The 26,771-nt window shown below is 39.6% G+C and overlaps 2 protein-coding genes across 6 annotated transcripts in view; one reads left to right on the forward strand and one right to left on the reverse strand.

The window, feature by feature from the left end:
- Positions 1-14,234, forward strand: part of adam28 (ADAM metallopeptidase domain 28) — a 36,609-nt gene extending 22,375 nt beyond the window's left edge. For all 3 annotated transcript variants that reach the window (XM_044198088.1, XM_044198090.1, XM_044198089.1), the window contains 19 exons: positions 254-332; positions 562-638; positions 1,711-1,897; positions 2,105-2,167; positions 2,425-2,496; positions 2,738-2,907; positions 3,919-4,000; positions 5,304-5,437; positions 6,319-6,496; positions 8,204-8,293; positions 9,917-10,112; positions 10,270-10,375; positions 10,575-10,731; positions 10,926-11,006; positions 11,429-11,522; positions 11,662-11,767; positions 11,870-11,963; positions 12,052-12,147; positions 12,602-14,234. In XM_044198088.1, the coding sequence (XP_044054023.1) occupies positions 254-332; positions 562-638; positions 1,711-1,897; positions 2,105-2,167; positions 2,425-2,496; positions 2,738-2,907; positions 3,919-4,000; positions 5,304-5,437; positions 6,319-6,496; positions 8,204-8,293; positions 9,917-10,112; positions 10,270-10,375; positions 10,575-10,731; positions 10,926-11,006; positions 11,429-11,522; positions 11,662-11,767; positions 11,870-11,963; positions 12,052-12,147; positions 12,602-12,634 (2,095 nt within the window). In that variant the 3' untranslated portion in view covers positions 12,635-14,234. The remainder of the gene's footprint in view (positions 1-253; positions 333-561; positions 639-1,710; positions 1,898-2,104; positions 2,168-2,424; positions 2,497-2,737; positions 2,908-3,918; positions 4,001-5,303; positions 5,438-6,318; positions 6,497-8,203; positions 8,294-9,916; positions 10,113-10,269; positions 10,376-10,574; positions 10,732-10,925; positions 11,007-11,428; positions 11,523-11,661; positions 11,768-11,869; positions 11,964-12,051; positions 12,148-12,601) is intronic.
- A 187-nt stretch (positions 14,235-14,421) lies between these two features.
- ppp3cca (protein phosphatase 3, catalytic subunit, gamma isozyme, a) overlaps positions 14,422-26,771 on the reverse strand; it is a 31,504-nt gene continuing 19,154 nt past the window's right edge. Inside the window, exons 7-14 of one of the 3 annotated variants that reach the window (XM_044198092.1) lie at positions 24,316-24,393; positions 24,137-24,231; positions 23,916-24,041; positions 23,009-23,086; positions 22,153-22,237; positions 21,120-21,217; positions 18,717-18,743; positions 14,422-17,092 (exon numbers count right to left, since the gene is read on the reverse strand). In XM_044198092.1, coding sequence (XP_044054027.1) covers positions 16,941-17,092; positions 18,717-18,743; positions 21,120-21,217; positions 22,153-22,237; positions 23,009-23,086; positions 23,916-24,041; positions 24,137-24,231; positions 24,316-24,393 — 739 coding nt within the window. In that variant the 3' untranslated portion in view covers positions 14,422-16,940. Of the gene's footprint in view, positions 17,102-18,716; positions 18,744-21,119; positions 21,218-22,152; positions 22,238-23,008; positions 23,087-23,915; positions 24,042-24,136; positions 24,232-24,315; positions 24,394-26,771 lie in introns of all 3 variants that reach the window. The other 2 variants (XM_044198091.1, XM_044198093.1) reach the window with 2 other exon arrangements.

Genomic DNA, 26,771 nt, shown 5'->3' on the forward strand with positions numbered 1-26,771 from the left:
TGGTTCACTCTATCTTGATGCCTGAGACAAAGCAGGTGTTAACATGAAAAGAAGTGGATGTCGATGTTTAAAGTTTTCATGTCATTGGTTTTTATCTTTGCCGTTAGACACACTGAAACCAGCCTCAGAATCTGATTTCCATTATTACGCATGTGCAATAAATAATAGACCACAGGAAATGTTTTAGAATACAAACATGATCTGACATAGTATGGCATGATGGCCATTTATTTTTATATCTTTTCATTATCAGTGAGTTACTCACCAAAGACTACACTGAGACTTATTACGAAAAAGACGGGACTCAGGTCACCACAACTCCGAATGACATCGTAAGTGTTTGCACACAGAGCTTCAGTTCCCCGTGTGACTCAACTCAAATTGTGTTTTCAAAACCATGTCTTTTACTGATTTTAAAATGCTTCTAAGACCACATTCCATTTCATTCCTTGACTGTTCAACAATTGTATGAGAGTAAATGCTAGAAAAATATACAGATTCAAAGGATAGTTTGGATTTTCATATTTTATAAACCAGTCATCATCCTCATGTCTTTATCAGGATCACTGCTACTATCATGGGAGGATTGTGAATGACAGCGAATCATCTGTTAGCATCAGCACTTGTGATGGACTCAGGTGAGCTCCCAAACCATCCTCTCTTTAACTTTACTTTCATTAAACTGTCCTTAAATCATCCAAAAACATGCCACTCCCATAGGGAGTCACATTCACATTACATCCAGAATTAATGAAGATAACCTCATGCTAACCTTATTGGTTGGATTAAACTTCAAGGGATGAAGCCAGAGACCCCGTTTTCAGTTTGTATTGAAGATTAAGCAAATTTATTTAAGCTAAGTTGTAACAGTAGTCCAATATTCTCTCTCCTTTTAGCCCTGTTTTCCCCTCCACTAACTCCTCAGGGAAATATCTGTCTCTTTAGCTGCTAAATGCTCCCCTGTTGTCACCAGCTAATCGCTAACTTGGTCCGTCGTTTGGTGCTGGGCAAGTAGGATAACTTACAATGGGTTTATCAGAGCTTGTTAGCTAAAAACAGCTGCCTGCTGCTTCTGGAAATGAACTCTGGAAAAGTTGCAGGACGCAAAAACCAAAACAATGACAGACATACGCTAAAACGCTCCGTTGAGCTGGGGGAACTACAAAGTCCAGTAATAACTTTCTGTGGGTTTGTCACTACAAGCAGCCCCCTTCACCTATATGTAGTCTTGCAATCCATTGTATTCTGAAAATATTAATTATAGCCACTTTAAACTGGAACCAAATTATACTAAGATATCTAAGGTTAGCTTGTTAGCCTAGCTGATATTCCAAATTAAAACTTACCATGCTAGCCTACTGCTAACGTTATTTTTTTGATTGTTTCACGGCGGTTACGTTCTGAAGCACAAATAAACTTCCGCCCAAGGGAAGGGGTCACATTGAGTGCAGCCGAAGCCTTCATCCTGTCCTCTCAGCCCCACCCTCAGTCAAACAGACACACAGCCCTGCACACAGACAGCGATGTAACCTGGTCGATACGTTTTTAGAAAGTCCCGCACGTATTCTGCCTTTAAACTCAATATTTGCCACGTATTGTATGTTTGTCAGGCAGCTTACCTGCTGAGGTGTGACTCATCCAATGGATTTATGTCTGCCTCAAAGCAATGTCTGTAGAGCGACAAGAATAACTGGCATGATCTTGGTTTAGGGGTTACTTCAGAACGTCTGCCCAGAGGTACCTGATTGAGCCCCTGTCTGGTGGCGACGAGGGGGATCATGCAGTGATGACGTTTAATGAAAAGAACTCCACACCACCTGCAGTGTGTGGTGTCACCAACACCAGCTGGAGTACAGACTTCGAACCACCAACAAGCCGCAGCCGCTCCAGATCAGCGGTAAAACCACTGCTGTCATAACAATCTGCACCTTTTGGTCTATTAGGTTATCTGAGGTTTAATGTGGCATCATATAAACACAAAAAATTTTTGTATATTTTTGTAAATATTTTAAATCTTAAAGAAGATTCAATTCTAAATTATTTAAGACTAAATTAATAAAAATTAAAAATAAAGCTTTATCTGCTTTGTTCTTTTGTCCTCCAGGGTACATCTATTGTCCAGCAACAGAAATACATTGAGCTCTTCCTTGTTGCTGATAACCGTGAGGTAAGAAATACGCATGGAACATTTCTGTGAAAACCAGAAAGTTCAGAAAAAAACTGAAAATAATTTTCTGGCTAATTTGGTGTAATTTGTGGAGTGACATGACCAGACTTGTTACATACACAAAATGCCAGCAATTTTTGTGTACTTACTTTGGTCAAAGTCAGTGTATCATCATAAGTCATGTGAGAAGTTTATAATGAATCAGTGCTGAGAAACAGAATGTGTCCTTCCTCTCATATGACGGCACTCTGTTTCAGTACCTGAAGATGAAGCAAGATCAGACACAGCTGAGAAAGAGGATATTTGAAATTGTCAACTTTGTCAACATGGTGAGTCAGTGTTTTTGCATATTTCTGGGCAAATTCCAAGGCACAAATTACACAAAAAGTGTTATATCCAGTCTCTAGATTATATCTATTTTGTTACATTTCAGCCACATAGTTCCCATTATTTTAATGTCTGTATTTGCAGCAATAGCCCTAAAAAATTCCAGATGATTCAGCCTGTTTTTCTGTACAAAATGAACAATGTTACCTCTCTCATGCTTTCTTTCTGGTGATCTCCTTGCAGGCATATAAGCCCCTAAGGACCTTCATTGCTCTGGTGGGGTTTGAGATCTGGTCCAGTGGTGACTTGATCTCTGTGACCCCCCCGGCAGGGGCCAACCTGGACGCTTTTGCGAAGTGGAGAAACTCTGAGCTGATGAAAAGGAAAAAGCATGACAACGCACATCTCATCAGGTCTGAACAGTCTCTATAAGTAGAACCAAATAATTAATCATCTCTAATTATGGAAGGTCATTCAAATCATTTCTTAAACTGTCTCTTAAAATGTCTCTTTAAATAGGCTTTTTTTTTCTTACATACTCCCACTCACTGTTCTTCTTGGGATAGTTGGCATGGGGTCAGGCTTCAGAATGAACCTGTCAACAAAGGCCATAAAATCATTCTCTATCTCTCTTTCATTTCTTGTTAAATAGAAGGAAGTTGCAAGCTCTGGGTTTCATCTTAAATTGGCAACTGTCAGCCATGTTTTGTTCCACAAGTTTAACCACTTACACTTACTGAAAGTTTCCACATCATGCTTGTATAACTTGTGTGTATTGCATATTGGACCATGACTGGCTTCAACACTAGATTTATGTTCTTATGTGTATGTTTCAAAATCAAATTTTAGGGAAGTACACAGAAGACTGTATTAAGACAGTCACACAGGGGAATTCAGTCAGATATCTTTATTTTGTCTTTTAAATTGTATTTAAATGTCAGTTCCAGTTCTAGCATAAATGGTGCTTAAACGCTGGCCATTATCACTCCAATCAGAAGCAAGAGGTGTGTGAGCCAAGATAAGCTGAACAAACATGGATTTGAATGTTTGGCTTACCAGAGCTGCCAACTTTAACTGTTCAAAACCTGTTGATACCAGAGGAAGATTTCCTCCCTACAGCATAAAGCCAAACATAACATTTTGGAACAAAAGCTTTAAAATATGCATACTTAGTTAATTTGTCACAACACAACACCAGTTTAGTTCATGTTGACCTGGCCAATCATTTCATAACGAAATAAGTAATCAAATGACAGCAATGTTTTTAATTAATTAATTAAGAGTTTTTAATTCAAAAAGTGGATAACTTTTTAGAGAATCAACAGAGAACTGGATGGATGGGTGTGGTTAGACTGAAGCATATATATGGTTTTGTCCCAATTTATGCATAAGTGTTTCTCATATTGTCATTCTTTGTCCATCAGTGGTATTGACTTTGAAGGAGCAACGGTGGGATTGGCTTTCATTGGGACTCTTTGCTCAGGTCTCTCTGTTGGAGTAATACAGGTGAGGTGTTCCTGCGGGACGGGAAGGCTTGTTCCATCTGTTATTTGGTCACTATATCGTGTACACCATACTTTTGGCTGTGCGTAATGTTAGCAACCAAGGAATTTATATTTAGCCACGCTAAGGCTAATGGTGGCAATGTCAGTCTATCAGTGGTTCCACCTCTTTGGTACAGAGTGAAATGTCTCGACAATTATTTGATCGATTGCTATGTAATTGTGTACAGATATGCATAGTTCCCAGGGGATGAATCCTACTGACTTTGGTAATCCCCTGGCTTTTCCTCTAGCACCACCATGAGGTTGACATTTTTGGTTTTCAATGGAATATCTCAACAACTGTTGGATGGATTGCCATGATATTATGTGCAGATATTCATGGTCCCCAGAGGGTGAATTCTAATGATGTTGGTGATCCCTTGACACGCCCTCTTGCGTCACCAGCAGCTCAATGTTTTCAGTTAGCCAGTGAAATATTTTCAAAATCTACTGCATGGATTGGAACAAACTTTAGTACAGACATTCATGGTTCCCAGATGAGCATACAGACTTTGGTGACCCCCTGCGTTTTTCTTTTGAGCGTCATTCCCGCAAAATTTGGAACAGACATTTATGTTCCCCTCGGGATGAATCATATAACTTTGGTGATCCCTTAATTCTTCCTCTAGCACCATCATCATCATCACATTTTTAATTTGCCCAATACTTTTGGACATCCACACCAGGCTCAGCTGTGCTTTGTGTTTATTGCTAAGTTTATTGTTTATTGTTGCCCAAAGCACCACTCAACACAACCTTGCAAAGCTGCTAGCATTGCTGTAGACTTGTTATTCTATGAGTAATTGTAAGAGGCAGCCAAAGTCTCAATTAGTGCAAAAACTGAAGCAGATCTGGGTTGCTGTAGTCAGTGTATGTTACTCTCACTGCCTCTGCATATTTATTTTAGAATCAGGAAACAATCAAATATTATTTTGCCCACTGTGTTCCTTACTATCATCACTAAGTAACTGAACTTCTAACCCTTTTTTATCTATTATTTTAAAGCGGAAGTGTGACTTTTGTTCCTATGGTGATTTTGAAACTCTTCCACTGTAGTGCAGCACACGTCTAGACTCTGTCATGGGAATAGAGGAACTTTCTCAGTAAATCCAAAAAGCCAAAACATTACAGCGGTTAGAAAATCAAGAAACATATAGCAGACTGAGGAAATGGATATTTTTATCATGAGTTAGCAGGCAAACCTTGGTGCATGCTTGCTTTTCACAAATGTTACAAATGTTAACTGGTGGTTTGTTATCGTTCAGGATCACAATGACCGCGCCATTGCAGTGGGAGCGACACTGGCTCATGAGATGGGCCACAACCTGGGCATGGACCATGATGACTCTAGCGCGTGTGCTTGTTCTGGGGATAGCTGCATCATGGCTGCAGCACTCAGGTAAGAAAAGTTGTTAAAAAGCCTCAATCAAAAGGTGTATTGATAAAAGTGGGTCAGACACAGATTCTGTCAGTGTTACAAGCATGTAATGACAGTTTTTATACAATCTTAATCTTTTAATCTCTCAGCGTTGGTTGGGGCTGAAGACTACAAGTTTGAAAATGTAAAACATCTGGTGGTGTGGAGTTAGCAAGAAGTGACTTTACCAGACCTCTGTAGCTCGTTCCTCATCTCTGCATGAGGCTAGCGGCTCGAGGCCACATTAGCTGCGACTTGCATAACCTACCCAAATCTCGGACCGAACTGTTGAGTTGCATTGTGGGTAATGTAGTTGCCAGGTTTTGACACGCAAGTAGAATGCGTGGAATAAACAAGCCGATGTCTCTGGCTCTGCTGCATCGATTTTGATGATTTTTTTAAACTGTCCATTGTGAGTCCGACAATGTCATACGAGTGCAATGCTAAATCTGTGGAGTACTCTATTAACGGACTATCTGACATTTCACAGTAGGATAAGCACAGGTGTAAATGCTAAAATAATAATAAAAGCATTTAGCTGCTTTGGTTTCAGGGTCCTCGTATTGTGTGTTTTGGCTCACTGTCACACTGTTATGACTTAGTGGGACACTTTGATAACGGAACCATTAATGTTAATAATATTATTACTTAAAACCTGTTCCTTTCCTCCTATGACAAGTCATAATGTCTGCTGTGAAAAAGGCCAATGAAAAAAAGCTAGATTTTCTGGGAGGATTTGTTGAAAGGCTAAATGAGGTAGAAGAAGACAAGGCATCATTGCAAAAACTTTATTTGACTAATTGTAGTTCAAAGAATGTGACTTTGGAGTTAACAAGGACAATGTGTTGGGTTTTTTTTCTCAGCTGGAAAATTCCTCGGACTTTCAGTAGCTGCAGCAGCAACAACTACGAGAGATACCTGACAAGCCGCAGCCCGAGCTGCGTGCTGAACAAACCAGACTACCGCAGTCTGGTGGCTCCCTCCGTCTGCGGGAACGGTTTTGTGGAGAATGGAGAGCAGTGTGACTGTGGCACTGTGGAGGTAAATGAACCAAACAAGCACTCATCCAAGACTGATTTGACTGTGCAGTATTCCACTGAATCCTCTGGAGGAAATGTATTCTCTAACTTCACCCTCTTCTTTAAGGTCAAAGTGCAGAGGAGTACCTCAGGGCCCAGATCCACTAACATACATGGTGAAAGGTCATATTGAATAAGGAGTGTATTAAAAATAGGGGGAATTGGTGTTGCAAAGCATCATTGAATTTAGTCAGCTCGTATAGACTTGCCTACAAATATGTTTGCAAAATATAATGTGATTTACATATAATTTACTTATGATTGAACGTAACAGGATCAACACTGTTATGGAGCTTTTCACTCTCAATATACTTTTTGATATCTAATTTGGTGATATGGTGGAGCTTTAGGTTTCACTTTTATTAATAAGCCTTGCTGCTGCCCCTCAGTATTATTATGGTATAAAATACTGTGTCTGTGTGCTCACGTCTGACAGAGTATCTGCCTCAAGGCCATCGTTTTCTGACAATTAGACTCAACACCTTCTTTGTCTGATCTTGACTCTTTTAGATTTTTTAAAATTTGTTTTTGCCCGGAGGTATTATGAGAATGAGGCCGTTCGACACGCACCAACACATTTATTTCTAGAGCAATTTGAGTCTGTCTTCTTCGCAAAAGCGAATGAAAGCAGATCACATGTGAACTTACACAGTGAACTGATATGAACTCTTAAAACTCTGTTGTGCTGTACAGTGTTTTTTCAGTGTACAGCACTGAAAATATTTTTGCTCTTTAAAGTATTGTTGCATATGTCAGCATGTCCAGTGTGTTTACGGTGTAAACAACAGTGTACCCTTTTATTATCCTGCAAGTTATTAGCAAGTTGCTAATAATCTTGAAATGACAAGACTGTGTTTCGTTGTACACAAGTACAATGACAATAACGTTGAATTGATTTGAATATTTACAGTGAACATCCGCAGTTTACAATCCCTAATATCGGGCTTCAGAATTATTCTTTCTGATGCCTTTTGTACATTCATTTGTGATGTAGCGCACAACAATCAAACGACTTGTAATTTGCACTAACAAGTTCATTCCAATGAGAATCATGCAGATCTGTGACTATGTTCAGACCTGTTTTTGCTCTACTGGTATTCAGCAGAGGCACAAACCACAAACTCAACCTCTGGACATGCTGGGCCCCACTCTGGGGGTGGGGTTGCTCTGGCATGCAGCAGGAGTGCCTTGTTGCTAAAGATTCCTGCCCTTTAATAGATAGCGTCTTATTAAATATTAAGATATTAGTCAAAACTGTATTTTCCACAGGAATAAAATCACAGGACAAGTTAATTTTGTATGTTTAAGTCATACAGTAATGCACCACAGTCCTTACCATATACCATATGTTGTTTTTTTCATGTACCACAGGCATTATGGTGAAATGCCACACTTTCTTCTAATAGTGATAGATCAAGTAACATGGAAATTCCACGAGAACATTTTCAAGAATTATAGGACAATGAAAACAAGTAATAGTTCACAGACACTGTCGATCATTTCTGCCATAATGTCTGCCAAGTCTCCACAGTGAACATTTTCACCTAAGTTAGTAATGAAGGGGAGGGGAAAGCTCACTCTCACAGGAACAATCCTGAGGGGAACCTAACACAACATAATAAAGAGAGGGATTAACAACAGCCTAATGAGTTCTATGTTGTCCTTATAGGAGTGCACCGACAAATGTTGCAATGCCACCACCTGCACCCTGACGGAGGGTTCACAGTGTGCTGATGGCGAGTGCTGTGAGAACTGTAAGGTGAGCAAATGTGAATGAATAAATGCTGCCGTGTCTACTGCAATGACTTTTATTAGGTTTGTGCAAATATTGATTACTTTCCATGAAGTCTGCCTTTAAGGAAGGAAATCTTCTTCCTCGATCTTTTATTGTGATCCAACTGTTTGATCTGCTACAGCCCTCTAATGGCCATTTAAGGTATTACAAATATTTGAACCTACTCCAAAGAAAAATTCCCCCTCCACTCAAAAAAAGTGTTTTCACTTGTATGTATGAGTTTCACTGTGCAGAACGATGCATGTGCAGAGTTTGACAGTTTTCACATTCATCTGCTGAAGGAGGAACATTTCTCTGTGCTCGCCTTTAATCTGAGTGTGTCTAGTCTAAAACACGAGATGGTTTTAGACTAGTTTGAAGCCAATCGTGGTCCAATATGCGACCTACAGTCTCCAGTGCACATACACTGAGAACAGCCTTTTCAGTGAAGTAGGAGACATCTTGTGTCAGCAGTTAGAAATTAACAAATATTTGCATTTTTATAAAGTCTGGATTTTCATTGAGGAGAAAGGAGAAGATGTATTTTTAATGATCTTTAACGAGGTAATTGAACTTTTCGGTGGAAAAAATATGTCAGACACAAATTATTATTCCAAGAAGAGCCATTGTATATATTTTTTTAAATTTCCGGAGGGGATCCTCCATTTTTTCAGTATAATTTTATTCCTTTACCCTAAGAAATGCTCAATTAAGAAAGAAAGTGATGCATGACCTCAAGCTGATGATCACCTTGAAGTGGCTAATCTTATAATAATCTTATATTTGAAAATATGAAAACAATGTGACAATGTGAAAGGGGTCGCTAGTAGTGATGAACCAAAATGGAGATCAATTTAAAGTCAGGTGTGTTTATTTTCAACATATACAGTATGTCTATCAATACATTTGATGGTTTAATGACAAATAAGGTGTACTTTGAAGGTGTTTGACAGATTTTATGATTTACTTTAAAGCAGCTATAATCAATATTTTTATAATAACAATGTATCAAATGACAATGTGACGATGTGAAAGGGGGTCGCTCGCAGTGATGAACCTACAGAGAATTATCACCTGGATCTGCAGCTCCACTTGACTTTACCGAGCTCTATAGCGAGTTTGAGCTCATTGTTAAGCTGTCCGACCTGCAACTTTACTGTTTTGGTTCGATCTCACCGCTCTCATGTGTAGCGACACGTTCGGCTGCAGGGAGCAGCTGTTTTCAGCAAAAAAGCTCGCAAAAGCACTGTACACCACCTGCTCAGCACCAAATGACAGTTATTGCAGGTTGAAGGCAAGCCACATCTGAAGTAAAGCAAACACTAAGTGTAATTTCAAAAAGATTTCCCCTAAAGTCATGCTGTTTAATATGATGTATTGTGTATTTGGCATCAAACGCTCGGTAAACTGGGTTCAATAAAACGGTGCCTAAAAGAGCGCAGGTGCATTTCCCTTCCAGCACCACAACCTAGGCAAAGCAAGGTGTGGTTATTTGTATACACACTGTGCTTTACATACTGGTACACTTGTAAAACATTACATACTTAAGTAAAGTCATCTCTGACACTATATGTAACCTGATCCAACGTGACTCCCACCTCCACACAGATCTTGCCTCGGTCCAGGGAGTGCCGCAGGGAGCAGGATGAGTGTGATCTGGCAGAGTACTGTGATGGGAAGAGCCCCACCTGTCCTGAGGATGTCTTTGCTGTGAACGGCCTCCCATGTGACGGAGGCCTGGGATACTGCTACAACGGCCAGTGTCCACAGAGGCCAAACCAGTGTGTCAAGCTGTATGGATCAAGTGAGTGTCCATGTATTTTTTGTGTTTGTGTCATTTTATATCACACTACTTTGTTAAGGAAAAGAGACAATGTTTAAATAGGATAACTATCCTGCTGTCTAAAAAGGCCCCTACATATGAAAGTCCATATCCTCATGTAATCCTCTCTTGTCATCAGGTGCTATAGAGGGCCGTCCGTCCTGCTATGACCAGAACACCAGAGGAACCTACTTCGCCTTCTGCAGACGCCCCGCAAAGGACAACTTCATTCCCTGCCAGCGAGAGTGAGTCTCAGTAAAACATACAGTAGGGTAGCTACTCTGCAATGGACGGTTATTAGTATTCATTATAGCTTAAGTAATTTAATATGCAGACTCATCAAAGTAAAGTATCTGTTTACTTGAAGTGTTTTTGCAGAATAAGTTGGAATATTGGCTCTGAAATGAATGTGAACACATATTTTGACCCTCTCTTCCTTTGCAGAGACAGGTTTTGTGGGAAGCTCTTCTGCCACAACGGTAATGACAACCCAAACTACGGCCGCATGGTCAGGGTCGGCGACTGCAAGGCAGCTTTCTTTGAAGACTACACCGAAGACTACGGCCAGGTGGACGCTGGGACTAAATGTGGGGATAGTAAGGTAATAGGCTGTGTCAGTTTTTGATTTTGATTTTTACAGTTGCTCATTCTGTAAATGTGTTTTGTGTTTGCGATTGCATCACAATCAACCCGAGAAATCACCTCAACATCCACCTGTTTGAATGTTCCGGCACTAAATCTACAGTGCGTATCAAAGTAAGCAACGTGTTTGTCACTGACTTGTTTTTTTTCAAGGTGTGCAGCCAGAATGAGTGTGTGGATCTTGAGACAGCTTACAGAAATACAAACTGCTCAGCAAAATGCCCAGGCCATGCTGTAAGTACACGCCGACACTGCTCATTTTTTTGTTATTTACATAACAAAAGTAACACATTAAAGGAATAAAAAAGTATTGAAAACCCAAATGGTCTCACAAATGGTCTTACAAAAACAACTCACAAAAAAACAAAACAAAGGACACAATTTTTTTATTTGATCAATAAAGAATAAAAAAACTAAAATTATCAAACACATTAGCATACCAAATGAAAAACCAATAATTATATGTGCTGACAATAAAATAAATAAATGTGAATGAATTATAGGTCAACTAAACTGTAACAAACAGCCAATAAACATTTGTGACGAACCAAACTGCTGGTTAGTTTGGATGTTGTGTTTAATGGCACCATGCATTATGGGGTGCTGCTGCTGCATGGTGCCACTGATAATCACAGGATTTCTTTTGTGTTCTGCAGGTGTGCAATCACAGGAGTGAGTGTCAGTGTGAGCCTGGTTGGATGCCTCCTAACTGCATTTCAGAGGATGAAACCTTCACTAGTCTTTCTACTGGTAAGACCTGCCTACAGCTGTTCACTAACACATACAGTGTACAACATATGTATTATTATTACAAACTAATATTAAATTTGACTCACTGATGTTGCACTGCTGCACCCGAACCAAACTGATTTGTATTTCATTTCTGCAGGAGCAGCCATTGCCATCGCCTTCACAGTTATACTAGTGGTTTTAGGTATCATTGCTGGTGTGGTAGGGTTCATCTGGAAAAAACGACAAAGTCCCATTTTGCCAACGTAAGTGATCGTCACCTGATTGCAGGTCTTGGTGTGGCTATGTTGCTGTAAACTCACCTTTGCAAGCGTTGGGAGCTGATTAAATCTCTCTTTTTATAACAGCGCACACACCCAAAGTAAGAAGCCAGCAGTGGGCAGCTCCGCTCACCGCTTAAACAAAGGGCCAGTTCCTAGTCAACCCATGCCAGTGCCACAGGTAATGTGTTGGAATATACAGTATTACGGGGTGTTGAGCTGGGATATATCATATTCAATGCATTTCCTAACAATACTTGAAATTTTAGGTTGGAGTGCCAAAGCCCAAAGGAGCTCCACCTCCACCACCTCCAGCAGGGAACAGACCTAAACCCCCGAGCCAGAATTACATAGCTGCACGTCAGGTAACTGATTCCTTCGAAGCCACAGAAGAAAAGCACAGACAAGATCCTAAGTTTTGTATTTCTCCTGCTGTCAAAATCACAAACCTCTTACATCACAATTTACTTTTTCACTTAGTGAAAACTTTGGAGGAAAAAAGGACAATTTGTACTTGTGATTGCACACAAACTGGGTAAAAAACGTGAGCTACAGTTTTTTGTACACCTGACTAGTTGAAAAGGTTAAAGCAATTGTTGGGAAGCATTTTGGGAAATATGCTTATTCGCTTTCTTGCAGCGTTTCCCCGTTTCCAGTCTTTATGCTAAGCTAAGCTTACTGGCTGTAGCTTCTTATTTAGCATACAAACATGACAGTGGTATCAATCATCTAACTCTCAGCAAGAAAGCATGTTTCAGAAAATGTCGAACTATTCCTTCAAACTTGGTCAATGAATGCATGTCTTGGTTTGTCCTCTAGGCTCTGAGGCCAGTACCTCCACCAAAGGTCTGATGTCCGACACACTGCCACATGGACACTCACCTTTGTCCCCCAACGAAGACTGCTGGCAATCCAGAGAAGCAGAGAGACGTCACGACTGTTCCCTCTGCAGTTTTCTTGCAGTGCTGTCTCAAGTGTGATGGAGTGTTTGTGCCAGTGACGTGCAAAGTTCAGGAGGGACAAACTGGACTTTTGTTACTTGCATGCCATGCACTGAGGACTTGTTATTACAGGGATGAACTTTTTGTTTTTTAAGGCACTTTTTTATTCTATAGGGTTAGGGTTACTGCAACTACAAACCGCTCTGGCCCTGAACGTGAGCCATATCATTTTATACATGTCGTTATTCTGTCACAGCAACAGTACTTGATAATTGTCATCAACAGTAGTGACAGTTTGCTAATATTTTATATTGGGGGTTTTTAACTCTCAAAATGATCCTGAACTGCTTTGATTTACTTTGATGTGATGGACAGTCTGGTGCATTGTAGTGCAATGTAATAGAAATACTAACTCAAAGACAAAACAAACGCAGGTAGGACTGAATTTACTCTGCCACTGGAAAGTTTTGCTAAATCTAAAGCAATGCTTTCATTAAAATACTGTAAAATGAGAAAATGTAAGAAATGAATAGATTATTGTTGGTAATTTTTAGTTATATGTTTATAAGATATAGTAGGTCTGTTAGATTTTGTTTGAAAGCATGAGCAGCAGCACTTTAAGATAAGTTTCTCTGCTGAGTGTCCTCAGATCCCAATTAGGAGCTCCTAATTAATGCTGTATTAAAAGCAGGCAGTTACATTTATATACAGTATGTTAGACAACGACAGAATCCAGCGTTAAGACAAATATACGTTGTCTGCTAAAGGTTCAAGGTCAAGGTCATTTCCAATTAAATAAAATGTCATAGTCACTTTTATGTTCTAATGTTAAGGTGCTTACAATCAGCACACTGCTTGAGTTTTAACCAAAACTTTTGACAGTGTCGGTTGTACCTTATTATTACTAATTTGGTTTACGTAAATAGATTATTGCAAAGCACACTTGTCATATTGCTGCTTGTCTCAAGTGAGTTCACTATGTGAACATGTACATAATGTATAAAACATATTGGGAGCTCAATACCCAGGTTTCACATTCAGTACTGACAAGAAGATGGTGTTTGTTTTTTAAATACTGCACGACTTTAAACAGCAGCCTAAATGTTGTAGCATTACTAACCAACACCTTGTAGCTAGTGAACAGTGAGGATACCACGCTGCAGAGAGTTCAGCGACCGATTACTGTATACATGTCACAATTTAGCCAAGATCTGAAAAAAACAAAACACCATGTTCCTGTCCTGTGTTTAAGGAGGCTGTGAGCCAGATGGTAGTAATCTTGATGTTAGAAGGCCTTTGACTGAATAATACTCTGCTTTAACATCCTGCCCTTAACCCCACACTCTCCTAGTGAAAGGGGTGGAACTGCACTGGGCAAGAATGTCTATGATGCATCACTGAAGTTATGAAAACAGAAATGCTTAAAATAAATGAATGGAAAAAAACAAAACCAAAATCTTAAAGCTGCACTTAAACTTAAACACATTAATAAACTTAGAGCTTATCAAGTTTTTTGTTTGTTTATGTTTTGTCCTCTTGGGGGCTGGGGAACAACCCGTAAACACAACACTGACATACAGAATTATCACCTTATGAAGAAGCCATCAAAATTCAGAGACCTTTATTTGGAGGCTCTAAAGTTCAAAATTACCTGATGCAGCTTAAAGCGAAATAACAAGAACCAACATCCATGACGAGTCAAATAAAACACTGTATTTGAATTTTATTCTTTTCTTTCAAGTGATACATCTACGTAAAAGATTTCATGGTCTCGTATGACAAGTACAGTTTCTTTTCACCCCTTTTTACAGCTATTATAAGATTATTGATGAACAATAGTTTTACATTCTGCGAGATATGTATAGGACCTAACAGTAGGTCAGTATGGCTCACCCAATAAAGCCTTACCATTAAAAGAAATTTTAACATCACAGTTATGAATGTAAACCGAAATACTTAATCTTTAGGAAGCTTTCCCAGAAGTCTACTGAACATAATGGCAAACTACTATATTTTGGAAATTTTAAGGATATCAAGATTAATATTACTGACATTTATCTTTCATCATGTGTGAATGAAAGTCTCCTGGCTTGACTCACCATCCGCATGCACGCACTCACTCACGCACGCACTCACTCACTCACGCACACACACACACACGGATCTTGACATGTGTGGCCAAGGTGGCATGGCACATGAGCACAAATGCCTAACTTAAAAAAAAAAAAAAAAAAATAGGGTAAATTCACAAGAGAATAGCAAATCTTAAAGCTTATTTCTCCCTCCTTTCTTTAAAGACAACAGAATTACAGTCAGGTGTGTCGAAGCACCAGTTGAGTTGGTTGTATGTCAGAGTAAAAGCGGTTAAAGGGTTGGGAGTGCCTGTGAAGAGGAGTGGAGGTGTTGAGACCAGAAGAGAGCTGAACGGCTGAATACTTTAGAGCAGAAAAACACATACACACCAGCAATCTCAGCAAGTGTTAATGGTCTCCATCTTGGTATGACCACCTGTTGTAAAAATAATATACCGTATATATGAGTCAGCCATGTTTGAGATGATTACAGTACTGTTAGGCCTTGATAGACAGCTGTTAGTGTGTCGACGGTACCTTTTATAGTATCACCCTGCCGAGGGGAATGACTCAGTCCATTGTGTCTGGGTACAGCATCATCAAATGTTTCCCTTTCCCTTTTTCCACTGATACGTACGGTTATAACAATTCAAAAAACATCTGCATTCTGTATAATCAACAGTAGATGGAGACACTAATACAGCTTTACAAACAAAGGAAAGCCCCAAAAGCACACACCCCGTATTTTTTAGTGTTTGACAATAAAACATCAAATCAAACTGCCATAATTCTGTTAAATACACTGAAATTTCCTAAGCAGTAATGAACATCAGTCTGTTTCGAGGACACTATGGCCAGCAGTTCCTCTGCTTTCTGAGCAAATATGTCCTCGTTTGTTCAAAATGACAACTAAGAGAAAAACGTTTGTGTCAGTTGGATTCTTGTGCTGTAATCTTCATGCGCAGTGCTCAACCCCAGAGAGGTCGGCTTAACTTCAGCGCTTGAGAAGAAGAAGAAGTGCCTCCAACCGGGATATGGGAGTACTGATAAGTCTGGTTGTGGTGATAGAATGAGACGTGCTGCACTGTATATCCCTTTTTTTGGTTTAGCGAGAACAGCCTAGTTGCCATTAAGTGAACACAAGTCATAACCAGCACAGAACAGCCAGAAACAGCAACTATCATTGCACACAGAGAATCCTTCACTTTAACGGTTTCATTCACAAATAATAATAATAACAATAATAATAATACTACAGGAAGAAAATGTTGTTACTCTGGAAGTGACCAAAATACTGAACAAAAATCCATTCAGCATCTTTGGGGATTCATCAAAGTTTTGTGGAAAATGTATAAATAAGACTATAAGTCTTCATTAAATGTCTGCTTTAAGTGTAAAATAGTAATTTGTGATAATTGTTCTGATATAATTGACTTCCCTTATTCTTTTTTTTTTTTTACCTTTCAATACATACATAATTTAACTGACACATAAGCAAACACTGCACTGTATGTAGAACCTCAAGTGCCTCAAATGTCTTGACAAGAACTTTCCAAGATCCAAATGAGGCTGTGGAGGTTACAGTATTTGTATTTAACCAAATCAAATGTCCCTTACCAAACACATGGAGAACAACAATAAAAAAACTTAAAGTGACTAAAACTCCTGGGCTCCAGGGCTTCATCTACTGTATCTGTATCAACTCAAATTTATAAAATGTATAAGTTAGGACTTCAGTGTACAGTATATATTCGAACTGCAAAATGTCTTCATTCAATGATTTGTTGCTATTACACAATATATCTAATATTTCATCTTTAATAAATAAGATTAGATTTTTCCCCAGATAACACATCATATGTTTGTCTTTTTTCAGCAGCTGGAAGTGTTTTCCCAGCGCTGTGGCCTTCTTTTGTTTTTATCTACCGATGTGACCGCTTCTTTTCCCCGCCCAGCTGTGAGCAAGCAGAAGATGGACAGGCAGTTTCAGTAGAGGAGACAGATGGAGAAAGACAGAAAGAAAGAGAGAGAGAGAGAGAGAGAGAGAGAGAGAGAGAGAGAGAGAGAGAGAGAGAGAGAGAGAGAGGCTGGGGGCTATGAGTCAGGGGGTGTGGGTTGTGTGAAGATGGGTGATGTTTCTGTTGCCTATCCATCAGTGCCATTCTTGTTGGGGGTGCCGGTGTTGATCGTGGTGCCGTCTGGCTGCTGACCATCTTTGCGAGGTGGCATTCTCTCGTTAATCCTGTCCAAGCCACGTGCCTCCTCAAAATTACGAATCTTCCTCGTGGGAGAGAAGCCTTGAATTGCTAAAGGGCACAAGAGACACCAAAGAGAAATTTATCAGAAGCTGGAAGTGATTGGAGTAATTTCCCTGTCGCTGCAAATAATTGCTGTAAACCATATTCTTTCGCTTTTTCATCAGTCTCAATCAAACTGGATTCCTTGTGGAATTTCACTTGATAAGCACAAAACACAGTATCAGCCTAGCACAGTACAGATGATCGGTGAATACAACACATGCACAGGTAAACAATGACTCCTAGTGTTCAAACACCAGTGGGACAAGCTACAACAATACAACACCTCACACTTTGTTGACTTACGGTAGCGTCCCGAAACAGCCAAGGGAACCAGACAGAAAACGTGTGCAAACGAAAAGCAAACTTGTAAGGGACTGTTCAGACATACTCTTCAGTCATTTAAATTACCAAGTTAAACAAAGAATGAACTGAGGTGAAGGTTTTATAGGTGGATTTACAGCCATAGAAACTAGGTCCTCTAGGGTACTCTTGCACAACCAGATATCTGTGACAATGAAGCACTTGTGCTCATTTGAACAATTAACCATACTTTCAGTGGTTCCTAACCAGGGGCGCGTGTTCCACAGGGGACACTTCTGCTTTTGCCACGGGGTACATAGAAAGGCTGTGGAGTAGCTCAACTAATTAAAAAATATAGAAATTATGATTTGATCAAAGAAATATATCCACATATTTGTGTTTAGGGGAAAAATAAACATCCAAATAGAATTACAAAGTGGTTTGATGCTGATTTTTAGTACATTTACTTGGAGCATGACGGGTGGGGTCTATGAAGGGGTATTTGAGCTTATCTGATAGTTATGTGGGGGTATATCAGACAAAGAAGGTTGGAAACCACTGCTTTAAGTTATACTGCCTAAACGCACTGCCTCTTTGCTCTGTCTGTGAGGTTAAACTCCGCTGTCTGTTGATTGTTGTTGTTGTTGTTGTTGTTCTAAATCTTTTACATTTTATGTATTTGATCAAATAAGTGATTCTCATGGCTGAGGCCTGTTGGACCACTAACTGCCACTATCAACCAGAAGGCGCAGTCAGTGTTGCTACAGCCAAATGGTGTAACAGGATTAGCTTCTGAAAATATCCCAGGCAGGGATGTCACTGGTCTTATCTTAGCCAGGTCTTAGCAGGCTTTTCTCTGTGTGGGGAGCAACACTTGGCAAGAAAAGCGGGAAAGTCTTATCAACAAGGGACAAGCCAGGTCCTAAACCTGGTACACATAACTAACCCTTTTGTAGCATGGCCTTTACTTTTGTGATATACACTGACAAGCCTGATTCAACTAATGCTGATGTAAATAATCTTGTTTGAAAGCACTTCTTTAAATTTATTTGAATAGACCATCTCATGTAATTGTTGTACCTAAAAACAATAATTATTTGTTGTACTAGTTTTACTCTTACTTTTACACTGATGGAACCAGTGTGATCCAGCAGACGCTGATAATGCAAGAGCAACCAGCAAAAAAGTCATATACAGTAATACAATAATCAGTGATATAAAAACAGTGGGGACACTAAATTAACATGTGGAGCTGTGTTTAAAGGGTGAACAACACACACAAAACAAATACTTGAGATTTGAGCCACACAGCCATGCGTACCTTTTGCTTTAGCTGCCTCAACCGTAGCTATGTTAAAGGGAGTTGAGGAAAGGGGAAAAAAAGGGAGTCATCAAAGGCAGCAAGAGACAGCAAATACAACAGTAATATGGAACTATAAACCCTGGTGTGATAAACTGGGGAAACAGATGGCAGAATATGGGCCAACACCCATGGCACAGTCATTATGGATGCAAAATTCACAGCAGCTGTAAAGACTTCATCAAAACACATTAGTTAGTGGGTAGGAAGGTTAAAGAGAAGCATGTTGGAGATTTAAGATGGTGTTGGTGTTAAAGGGTCATAAGGACTTAGGTGTGGAGAGCTGAGGGGGGGATTTGGCTGAGCACTGAGAGTCTAAGACGGGAGCGATGTGCAACAATGACCAGGCAAGACAACGCGCTTGTACAGTGCGTCCTTACACGAGGGCAAAGCTGCAGTACACAAGCAGATCAGACACACGCTCATTTAGTCACACACGTACAAACAGCTTCAATCCACAATGAGAAAAAGGATATTCATAATGGAGTAGAATTTAGAAATACTTAGTGGTGAACTTTATATGATTAATAGTTCTCCTAAAATGGATGTTTGGCATTTTGGAACTCTTTCATATTTGATTACACAAACAGCCATATTCACTTCTGGATGTGCAGGTGTATTGAATATTTGAGGCATCTAATTCAATCTCTAAATGAAGACGATCAGCTGAGTGCATGAAATCTCATTTCTCAGAGAAATGGTTATGGATTCGACAGTAATGAGAGCTGTGTTAAGATGGCAGCCTGCAGATGCTGAATTAAAACCGCACTTCAGCAGTGCATTATGAGGTGCTTTGTTATTGGTGACACTTCTAGTTGTCGGCAAGCCTGTACGGAATCTTTAGCGTCCTCAGAAAGGGGTTAATTCATGGAATGGATTAAAATGTCAGCAGTAGTACAGAAGCTTGAAAAACTACAGGCGGGACGGGGGAAAACAAAGTGAAGAATCAAGAAGGATGGACAAAAATACATAATCACGTGCCCTCCATTTGTTCAAACCGGTCTAGCTGATCTGAAAGCTATGACTAGGGGAGCAGACATGGCCAATGACATTCTCCAAAAGGTCACCAACATGTGGTTTCTCCTTCGATTGCTCCGCAACTTCTGTAAGCCTCCAGCGTGGCAAAGCGTGACTCCCAGCATGTCCTCTGGTGGGCGAGGCCAGGCACTGACCTTTAGATCAGAGGGTCAGCAGCCACTTCCAGGTGACAGGTTGACCGCCCCAACCAGACATACCACAACTGAGGCCGAAAACTTTCTGCTGCATAGAGGGGGGGCTCGAGTCAAAGTCTAGCCAGTGCTTCATGTGGCCGGCATGCCATCATTGATCTAGAACCCTTCAAAGGGGCTAGTGGGACAGGGAAGCTAGTCTCCATAAACTGGACGTCAGGATAGACAGCTTTAGCTTCACCATCACCAATGGAGATAACAATGTCCAGTGACCATTAAAGGAAAACAAGTTATTTTGTGATATGTGTTAAAATTACTTTTATGGTGTACCCACTCTATTCGAGCTGCCTCATAAACCTCAGTTAGATATTACCCACATTTCCCAGAATGCCTTTTTGCAACCCACAGAGGAGAGAGTTCTCTGTGCTGTATTTTTGTAGGTTCAAATGTCAAAATTGCAAGCAAAGTACGCTTTGTACCTTCAAGTTGGTCCAATCCACAAAAGTGTTTAACAGGTAGTTGAATTTTACATCAGTGATGACAGAGGAGACGTCAGTGGAGAAATTGTAATCTCTGCCTCTTTTGAAATTGGATCTGTCCCTGTATTACTTTTGAACGCTGTGAAGAATCGTGAGTCACGGAAGGAGCCCTTGCTCAAATCACTGAAAGACTGTCATTTCATGACACTTTCATTTCTCTAAGATATGAACATTTTCTGCTATCAAACTCTACTGTAGCTGCACTGGAAATAACATTTTTGAGTCTACTTTTGGCAAGTTCTTTGCAGGAATAAGAAACAAACAAAACTTAATTGCTATTTTGGGTTTCAACATTTTGGGATATACACTTATTTGCTTTATTACAAAGAATCGGTACCACTCACTGTTCAACAGGCAAATTGTTGTTTTTACAATTTTGTACAGATTATACAAACAAGGTATAACATGTTAAATAGAGGTGCTGGTAGGCAGATTGTATGATTGATGTATTTTTCTGTATTGATGTGCTACAGGAGCAATAGATCATGTAACACCACCTCTTGCTATGAAGAAAAAATGAAAGATTTACTCACAGCAAATACTCTACTTTGTGACAAGTGGTGAGAAAATTTCCCTAGAGGTGTAGGTCATGCTAAATGGCAGCTAGCAAGGAGGAATCAAAGAACAGGGTTATTGAGTATAAAAAACACACTTACCAGTCTGTAAGGTCTGCTTTCCCCCTGACAACACTCCCAGAGGAAGAGTTCCAGTTGGGGTCAGGCCTTTGAGTGTTAACACGTTCTCGCTTTCCTCCCTAGTCCACAAACAAAACACAGGCACACAGGGTACACACACACAGATTACATTTCACAAGCAAGGCGGCAGCACGCACACCCGGTGGTTACGAGGCTGTCCTGTAACCAAGAGGTCATAAGTTCAATCATTATCAGATATTTAACCTGTGCCCACTCACTGTCTTAATAGAGTTATAGGCTGTCAGCTCTAAATGCCTCCTGCCAAACTGCTAACATGTGTCCTGGTTCTGTAAGTGGGTCAGTGACAACTTGTGTCAATTTTAGCAGCTGAAGCTGAAGTGTTAAGTGTTAAGATTTGTGATAAAGAAAGTTGAAAGAAACTGGGGTTAACAACTGAAATTAGACTTTTGCATAGCTTTTAAAATGTATCTTAAAATGTACACTTGGCATTATATTCATCCTGCAAAAGGAATGTGTTCATCTTGAAAATTCAACAAATAAGAACAAGTCAAACCTGTTGAGAATCTATGAAAACATATCTAGACTTTTCATTTTTTTTTAATTTATTTATTTATTTTTTTAATTCCACCGTTTCTTAAATACCCTTTTAATCCATTGATCCATATGCACAGTTCTAAAAGAAAGGCTGCTCTGCAAGGTAGCGGCAGCAGCATTAATCTGGAATAATGTCTAATGTCATTATACAGTCTAGGTTGTGACTCATCTCGTGCCAGCTCATTTATCCTAGCAGGGCAACATTGTGTTTTTAAACACAACTTCATTGTGCACTCAACTGACTTCATTCAGTTCACCAACACTCCCGCGTCTTCCTGGCCCCATGGTGACCTGCGATTTAATTTGGTAATTTTGACCCCCACCCCACTGAGCTCATTGTGACCCATATATACATGTATAGAAGCCTTTTCCAGTCAGAGTCTTATCATGAGAAAGGAAGAGGTACATCAAAGGGAGAGTATTAATGACAGGGTCAGACCTGAGGACTGAGAAGACTCGGGCCATTTTCCCCACAGCGCGAATCTTGTTCCGGATGACCTCCTTACGCATCGCTGAGGTTCCACCTGGAACAAGTCCAGAATGTAAGGTTAAGACACAGAGTTTTCAATAGTGCTGTTTACATCCTTTGCTACTGAGTCTCTTATTACTTAAAATGAACAATCTATTGTATAAAAGCCTTGTGGGAAGAGAACAAAGGATGATTTGAGAGTTGAACTGAGGGTTTAATATTGTGTTTCAAAGCATAACGGCTATACTCCAGGGAGCAGAACTCCCTCATCAACATCAGACATGTGGGACATGAATTATGATGAAGTGCTGTGTATAAATCCCCTCACATGAAAAGTACAGCTCCCAGCATTCTATGTCAATTAAGTATGTGCCAAGACTCCTTTTCAATTCATCCAAATTAAAAAACTAAACTGAAAATGCAATTTACAGCATAAGAGAACAGAACCTGAGAGAACTTTAGAGAAAACCTACAACCCAAGCAGATGTGCGCAGATGAGCAGACTTACTACATCTACGTATTTTTGGACTGAAGCAACCAGTAACTGAAATTCAGTGCTGATATATATCTTTAAATTTGAAAATGATCACACAAACAAGTGTGAACATAAAGATTATTTTTCATGCCAGGATGGTAATATCTAAGAAGCAGTATTTTTACCATCTTGTTACACCGAGAATCTAGACTAAAACCTGGACATTAATAATAACAAAGGTGGTTCAAGTTCTCAACAGAATAAAACTAAACAGTGCTGATCAACAAACAAAATGTATCAAGCACTCTGCATCATATTCACCAAAACACTTTTTTGCTCTCTCAATCTTACCTTCGTATAAGTCATCTCCCTCTGACATGAGCTCATCGTCAGAGCAAATGTTCAGTACATTCACCAGCATCTCCGTCACTGTGGGGAAGAGAAGCCACACTTAAACTTGAGACTGGTACCAAACCCATGTTTGAGGCAGGGTTTGTGTGACACTGCCCAACTTCACTTTGGATTTGTTATCTGGGAAAAAAAACAATTCCATCAACTAATAAATTCAAATGTTTGTGATTAGGTGGAAACTGACTTTCAGTTCAGAATTGTCTAAAGGGATACATTTATGTAATTTACAGTCTAAATGTCCTCCCCAAATCTAAACTTTTTTTATTCCCTTAAATTCACCAGGCAGCTATAGAACCAAAGGGTTTATACAATAAAGAGCCTTTAATTGGGAAGCAAAACCATGCAGTAACAAATAACTGTTTTGCTTGATAATGTAAATTTCTAGCTTTGTGGTTTATAAAAGGCTCCTGTTTGGCAGACACATTTTCAGTTTCAGATGTAAAAAACACATTGGCACACTTTTCAAATTTAGTAAATGGGCTAACATGCAAAAACAGAAACACGATCTATGATTTTTTTTTATGAAGTTCTGAGTGATTTATAAATAAAAGCCTACATTTTTCCATTTAATATTTCATTGTGTAATGTGTCAATCTGTTAGTCTCTGTTAAAACTCAACCAGCTGTGTTCTGAATGAGCTATAGCTGCAGATAGAAAACCTTGATGAAAAGCGTAATTTATGCTGGCCCATTTTAAAATTCACTCCTATTCCATGACTTCATGGAGATAAAAAATCTCGCGTTTTTGGGTCAGTCTGTTCCACAAAGTCAATGAACGACAGTCAACTCAATAAAGGGTTTATTTGTGGCTTTCCATCCACATTTTCCCAATTAAACAACAAACCTACCTTTCTCTCCAACAAAAGGCAAAGACCATGTGAAGACATCCATAAAGTTGGGCAACCAGTAAGGGTGGGGGGAGCAGTTGAACTGTCGGATGTTCATCACATTGTTCTCGTATTTTAATACAGCAGCTAGGATTGACAGAGGGAAAGACATGGGAGGAGAGATTCAAGGACTGAAAAAAATAAAAATACAACAATGAGAGTGAGAAAAACAAGTCAGAAACCTTTGTTGTTGTAGACGTCTAGGTAATTTGGAGCTGAAAAGATTGTGATTAATGAAGGGAAGCCTGTGGTCTGGCTTTTTCTGTACATCCGATACCTGTTAGGCCGCAAACAAAGAGAGTCAAACATATTCTATATTATGATATGCTGGAAATTAATCAAAAAATTGTAACCTACTTACCCTGCATCCTGTGCTTCATGGGCTCTTATTACTGACAGCAAGTTATTATTTACCAAAAAATCACAGACTGCTGAGTAACTGCAAAGAGAAAGAAGCAGAGGGAGAGACAGACCTGAGTGGAGGTCAAAGCTTGTTACAAACTTAAACCATTAAAATAATGGCATGAGGCCACTCCTGACTTCACTGACTGTTGTTTGCCTAAGGAAATACTTTCATATTTATTTTCAGCATGCCATGCCCTCTGGCCTGTTGAGCTAGGGGTTTAAAGATGCTGAGCATCCAGAGCCAGGACTCTGGTATTTATGGGCTCGGCTGGCCTCTCTAGAAGCTGGGGACTACAGCCAGATCAGACGGAAGAAGACAAGAGAGCAGGCAAGCTCAGCTGGATGAGGGTACTGGAGGGGTTTTACTGCCTTTCCTTCTTTCATTGCCCTTCTAATCCATTAGGAATGCTCAAGAAAAATAAGTGGGCGATCAACATTTCATAGATCAACATCAGGCCAAGATGAATGATTTCTGACATTTACCACTTCAGTGGATTTCAGACCAGGGCAGGATTTGGTTGAACCAGCTATTTGTAAAACCATTACAAAGTTTGTGTGTAAAGTCCTTCCTATGTTCTAACCACTAGTTTAAAGTAGTGATTTACTAAATCAGGTTGCATCATTAAAACTGAAGGAACGTCTTAATGTGTAAATCAGGTGCTAGGAAACATCTGTGGCACTGTCCAATAGAGACAGAGCGCAATTAAGTCCCACCCACACCCAAAGGGGAAAACAGTTCATCGCTCTCCCTTGACTTTGTAGTGAGTGAAGGTGCCTCCTTGTCACTTCCGTCTGCAAACAACAGAAAAATGCCTAAAAGTTGCTGTGTGGTGCGATAGGAAGTTTTTATAAGCTGAACCGCAAAAATTAGCCCTTAAGAAGACAGAAGTGGATACAGGCAATAAGACGTGAGGCATCAGCAGGAAGAATGGAATGTGCAGCAAGCATTTTGTCACTGGTCAAATATCCAAATGTCAATTTTAAGCTAACTATATTTCTGCAAGTTAAGCTAAAGCATTTTGACAGTATGCAACTTGAGTTATAGTGAAATGTGGATAAATCAGAAAGCTATCCATTACTATGTCTGCAAGTGCCTCAGCTAACTACAGTAGCATTTCTCAAAGAAAAGCAAGGTAAGGAGAAGGGACGCTGAGATAGACCGACAATATTGAGTTTGTCAATATACCTTTTCCTATGGTAGACATAGGGTGCTAAAATAATCCTTTGACATGCTGAAATCTAATGTTTTTAGCTAGCTACAGGCATTTTGTTAGCCTTTCAGCCCTTGGTTGCATATTGTGGCGCCCATTGTTTTCCCCTCCCCTGGTGGGCGTGGTTTTCAGAGTCCACCAACTATTAACAGGAAGTCATCGTAGCATGACATGCTGTAACACAGCTTCCAGGAGGCCAAACGATATATTAAACTTTATAAATGTAGGTATGACTTTGTTTTATTTATGTATGCATACATGGAGAAATGTGTTTCAGAGTTAGTAGTATTCATACAGTTAAGTGGAAAATATTTGATTACGCCAAGTTAAGTGGCCTGATTTGGTCATTCAGTCTAACATAACACACCTTTTGTCATTTAAGGTATCGTGTTATTTTTGTGAAATGCAAATTAAAAACTTCTCAGTTTACATTGTTATTAAACAGCATTTTAATCGAGTGTCTATCATAACCCATTACCTTTTTTACTCTGTTCTAAATGGGTAGCTAATATATTAGCAAGCTAACGTTAGCTTTGTTAGTTAGTTCAGTCAGCTATGCAACAGTTATACTTTGAAGTTTCTGTGTGTATCTAAGAGTCTACAGCACACTAGCAGCTCTGTTAAGCTGTACAGCGGTGCTTTGAGCTAAATGCTAACATCAGCATGTTAACATGCTTACAGGGACAATGCTAACATGCTAATGTTCAGTAGGTATAATGTTTACCATGTTTACCATCTTAGTTAGCATGCTAACATTTGCTAATTAGCACAAAAACACAAAGTACAGCTAAGGCTGATGGAACTGTCTTTAGTTTTGCAGGTGTTTGGTCATAAACCAAAGTATTGGACAAAGTGAGTTTTTGACCTGATGATAAAAAGTTAAGAGATCACTGAAGTTATTCCAATTTATTCTGAGAGGAACATGACCTGATATTATGGCTATCTATCCAATAATTGTTGCGATATTTCAGTCTGGACCAACGTGGTGGACCTACCGACATTACCATCGACAGCCATGCTGCTAGCGTGGCTAAAAATGAGTAACAACTAATATCTACGTAAGAACTAGTTTGTGTGGTGCAACCTGTTTTAATTTGATGATTCGTAATTCTCCACTATATAAACACTTATGTTATAACTAGGCTCAACTTAAACTTATGAAGAGCTGCTGCAACCAGCTCCAGGAAAATTGATAAAGTCC

This window comes from Siniperca chuatsi, linkage group LG5, assembly GCF_020085105.1.
Source record: "Siniperca chuatsi isolate FFG_IHB_CAS linkage group LG5, ASM2008510v1, whole genome shotgun sequence".
Classification (NCBI taxonomy): Eukaryota; Metazoa; Chordata; class Actinopteri; order Centrarchiformes; family Sinipercidae; genus Siniperca; species Siniperca chuatsi.